The 4,060-nt window shown below is 48.0% G+C and overlaps 1 protein-coding gene across 1 annotated transcript; it reads right to left on the reverse strand.

The window, feature by feature from the left end:
• Positions 1–237: 237 nt before the first annotated feature.
• Positions 238–1,819, reverse strand: LOC105534406 (melanoma-associated antigen B6). The gene has a single exon (XM_011973122.1). It carries the CDS (start codon positions 1,787–1,789, stop codon positions 566–568), a length of 1,224 nt encoding a protein of 407 aa, XP_011828512.1. The 5' UTR covers positions 1,790–1,819; the 3' UTR covers positions 238–565.
• Positions 1,820–4,060: the final 2,241 nt, after the last annotated feature.

Below are 4,060 nucleotides of genomic sequence, written 5' to 3' on the forward strand. Positions count from 1 at the left end.
AATCCAGGTATCCTTTATTTATACTAAAAGAAATAGGAAAAGGAATTAGGCAAACCAAGAATTAAACAACTTTTACATTTCTGTTTTTCCTTTTCTTTCTCGTCATATTATGATGTCAACTATTTTATTGTGGAGTTCTTTAAGATTCATATCAAAATCCATTTTCTATTACCATGTTATCTAGTTCTGAATTACAACGAAAATATATTGTGTGATTTTGTTTTATTAATACCCAAACGGTAACTTTCAAATTAGTTAAACAACCATGAATGTGAGAGCTACGTTTTTGATAATTGTATAATCTGAAGCAAAATAAACTTTCACTTAACAGAAACAATCTTGAAAATTGACAAAGAAATAAAACATAAATCTACAAGTTACTCATGTATAACAAGACAAAAGAAAGAGATATATCTTGTTCCCTCCAGCCTCTACTATACTGCACTACTTAGAAAGCTCACTACTCTCTTCTAACATAAAGCAAAATTTCTACTTCAGAATGGGAGGATCTGTAGGATGTGGCCCCATAAGGTGCCCTGGCCAAGGGAATAGTGCCAGTTCTGCCTTAAGCTCTCAGTCTCAATGCTCTCTCTACCTCATCTATCAAAGCGTCTTCATACAGATGTGGGTATAAACCGGGACTGGTGTTATTGATCTCAGCCAAAACACGCAGGACTTTCATCTTGGTGGTTTCAGCATGGGCTCGTGGACCCCACAGGAACACATAGCGTGGAGGATCACTGTTGCGCACCTGCCGGTAGACCACGTACTTATCTTGCACCAAATCTTCAGTAATGATCTTCCGGGTATCCCCATAGATTGAGTGCAGGATCCCATCATATATCCCCAACACACCCAGGAACTCCCAGACCTCCTCTTCAGTGGCACGGTTGCCTTTCATGAAGATCAAACTCAGGAGCGACATCAGGAGACCCGACTTCGGCAGTGCATTATCACCACTCAGACTTCCTTCACTGGAGAGACCCAGCTTGCTCACAAGGGTATAGGACTCGCCGCTGGAATCCATTTCTTTCAATTCAACGCCAAAGGCCACCGCCAAACGTTCGGAGGTTCTCTTGAGGATCTCAGGGAAGCAAGGCTTGTACTGTCTGCGGACACGCCTCAGCATGTCTGCCTTCAAAATGGACTCTTTCTTCTCAAACTTCTTCTGCAGGAATTGCACCATCTTGCTCGCTTTCCTGTTTAGAGGATCTCGGTCTGCGGTTGTAAGGAACACAGTTCTCTCGGAGGGGCTTATACTTTCCCCTTCTTGACCCTTGGCAGCCACATCAGATTTTGAGCCTGAAACACCTGCATCAGGAAAGCCAGTGGGTGAAGCTCCCTGAGTCTCCTGAGGAAGGGAGGTATCAGGGGAGGTGCTTGGAATTTTCTCATCTTGACCCTTGGCAGCCACATCAGATTTTGAGCATGAAACACCTGCATCAGGAGAGCCAGTGGGTGAAGCTCCCTGAGACTCCTGAGGAAGGGAGGTATCAGGGGAGGTGCTTGGAATTTTCTCATCTTGACCCTTGGCAGCCACATCAGATTTTGAGCATGAAGCACCTGCATCAGGAGAGTCAGTGGGTGAAGCTCCCTGAGACTCCTGAGGAACGGAGGCATCAGAAGACCTACGAGGAGCACTCCGACAAACAGCAGAAGAGGATGAGGAAGAGCGAGACTCTTCTTGCTTCTCTGCAGTGACCTGGGGACCTGTGAGACCCTGTGGCTGACCATGGGTCTCTCGGCGTTTCTCACGGGCACGGAGCTTACTCTTCTGACCCCGAGGCATGGTGGCTGTGGCCTATGACAGCAGGTAGGAGTGTGGACATGAAGGTTGGCACCTGGACGGAAGAGAGTGACATCGTGTCAGCACCTTCGGCAGAGAGCAACTATCCTGGCTTTAACCAGCGGCCCTTCTGGAGATTTCCATGAAACAATTGCTCCAGGAACTCGCAGGACTCCTGTTCTCCTCGTCTGTTTGTCTCCTTCGAACTTAGGAGGAAGTTAAGAGTGAGTGTTAGACTATAGCATGACAGCCCATTTTGGGGCTTACTGAGGTGACAGCAGGGACCGGCAGTGGGGGCCCCTCTGTTCAGAGGTGTGGTCCTCTCCGTTTTTATTCTGGATCATCATAAAAATTGCAGTCAAGTCCCAGAGGCCCATTCCCCTCTGCTGCTCTGAAATTGACACTAGGAATTTTTACGGTACTAACGAGGAGGAAATAAGGAAGCACTTCTGCCCAACACTTCTTTCCGGGACACCCAGACCGCCTAGGACTGACAGCAGCGGAGGCATTTGAGTGCTCTTGCTGTTATATTGAGAACGGTCCCTACGGCAATCAGACTCCTCATCCTGACTCTTCCCACAACCTGGAAATCACCCTCGCTGACCTGCTGCCACCTTCTTACAACCAGGGACCTACCTCTCTGACTCTCACGGGGACAAAGAGAGAACGCACCTCTCTCTAGAGACCTGCCCGGACCCCCAGGCTGACATCAGGGGCGTAGTTCGGTGCAACCCATGCTGCGGCATGGAGTCCCTTCAGTCTTAAGCAGAGTATTCCTCTTAGCTACGCAGTGCCTGAGATTTCTCTCTCTACTGACCTGAGTCCACCAGCCTTCGACCGAGGACTTCACGCTCTTCGACCCCACGGAAAAAGCGAATGGGCTTTTGGCCTAACAGCCATGCTTCGGGACTCCTAAGTTACCATCTTAGGAGCAGGATGGGGCAGGGCTCTCTGAAGCTGCCCTTTTTTAGGGGGTAGGGGGTTGTAGTTGTTGGGGAATGTCCCCCGAGTTCTAGGTCAAGATACCCACTAAGATACCTGAGAAGATCTGGGATGCCCCCTTCCGCTGACCCGACGCAGCACTTTTCAGACCAAGGCCTCCTGCCTGGCCGCTTTTCTACGCGGAAGTCAGGAGGAACCACTTCCGGCCATGCCCACCTGGCCTTCCCAGCATAACAGCAGGGGTGGGGGTCTGTCACTCACCGTGTGTTCTGTGGACTGGGTGGCTGCCGAAGAACTCACATAAAATTCTTTCCAGGGCTCTTCGTGGACCCTTAGACTTCTCTGTCTGCTGAGCTGAATCAGTCAACAGGAGATGGAGGATCTCATTCCCTGAGAGTCCTGAGTAGGAAGTAAGGTGGAGCCTGAGCCAGGAACCCATGCCAGGACCTTCCAAGACTGACAGTAGGGATGGGGCTATGTGGGACACCCTCTTCCAGAATGGACTTTGCCCTCAGCCCTCACTCAGTGTCATCACTTCATTCTTGCCATGTTCCTTCCCTCTACTGACTTGAGGACACCCTCTCAGACTAGACTTCAACTTCCTGAGACTCCTCATGTGCAATTCATCTGGCCACTACTGCCTGGGGCCTCCTAGACCTAGCTGCAGCCAGTTAGTTATGCTGTGGAGTTAGGGCAAAGGAGGAGACATGCTGAGCCCTCTTCTCTTCTAAGATGTGCAGTCTTTCAGCAGTCAATTAAGGTCCACCCACTGACTGCTGTCAGGCCTTGCGATTTTTCCCTTTTTTGTTATGAATTCATTCCCTTCTCCCAAACATAGCCTTCAAAAATCAACAAGGAGAAAATAAGGGGACTCCTTATCATGGCAGCTTTGTCAGTGCTTTCTCTTGGCTGACATCAGCATCATCAAATGTTTCAGGAGTATATTAATATTCTTATTACATGTGCTTCACTGTGACACTTCTATTTTAGTATATGTTTTATATTCTATTACAATGATGATTTAAAAAATCAGCCCTCATTCGCTATAGAGATTTTAGGTGGTTATTACTACAATGTCTGAACTCATACTGCTTTAACCAACTCAAATGTTTGTTATTACCCCATGATTCCAGCATGTGGCACCTGAGATGTTGCCTCAGATTCTTTAAATGAAGCTGTAGAAAATCATTGTCCCAGGCACGCAGAAAGAAGCAAAGGCAGAACTTTAAAATAATTCCTGCAACTAATGCTGTCATCCGTTTGTTACTGCAGGCTATGGATCTGTTTTCACTTCAGGGCGGGCCGCCATATAAGCACTGGTTCAACAGAGAC

Source organism: Mandrillus leucophaeus, unplaced genomic scaffold, assembly GCF_000951045.1.
Source record: "Mandrillus leucophaeus isolate KB7577 unplaced genomic scaffold, Mleu.le_1.0 Scaffold1345, whole genome shotgun sequence".
Classification (NCBI taxonomy): Eukaryota; Metazoa; Chordata; class Mammalia; order Primates; family Cercopithecidae; genus Mandrillus; species Mandrillus leucophaeus.

Excerpts from the sequence above, each read along its gene's own strand:
- LOC105534406 (XM_011973122.1), bottom strand. The coding sequence starts at position 1,789 with ATGCCTCGGGGTCAGAAGAGTAAGCTCCGTGCCCGTGAGAAACGCCGA.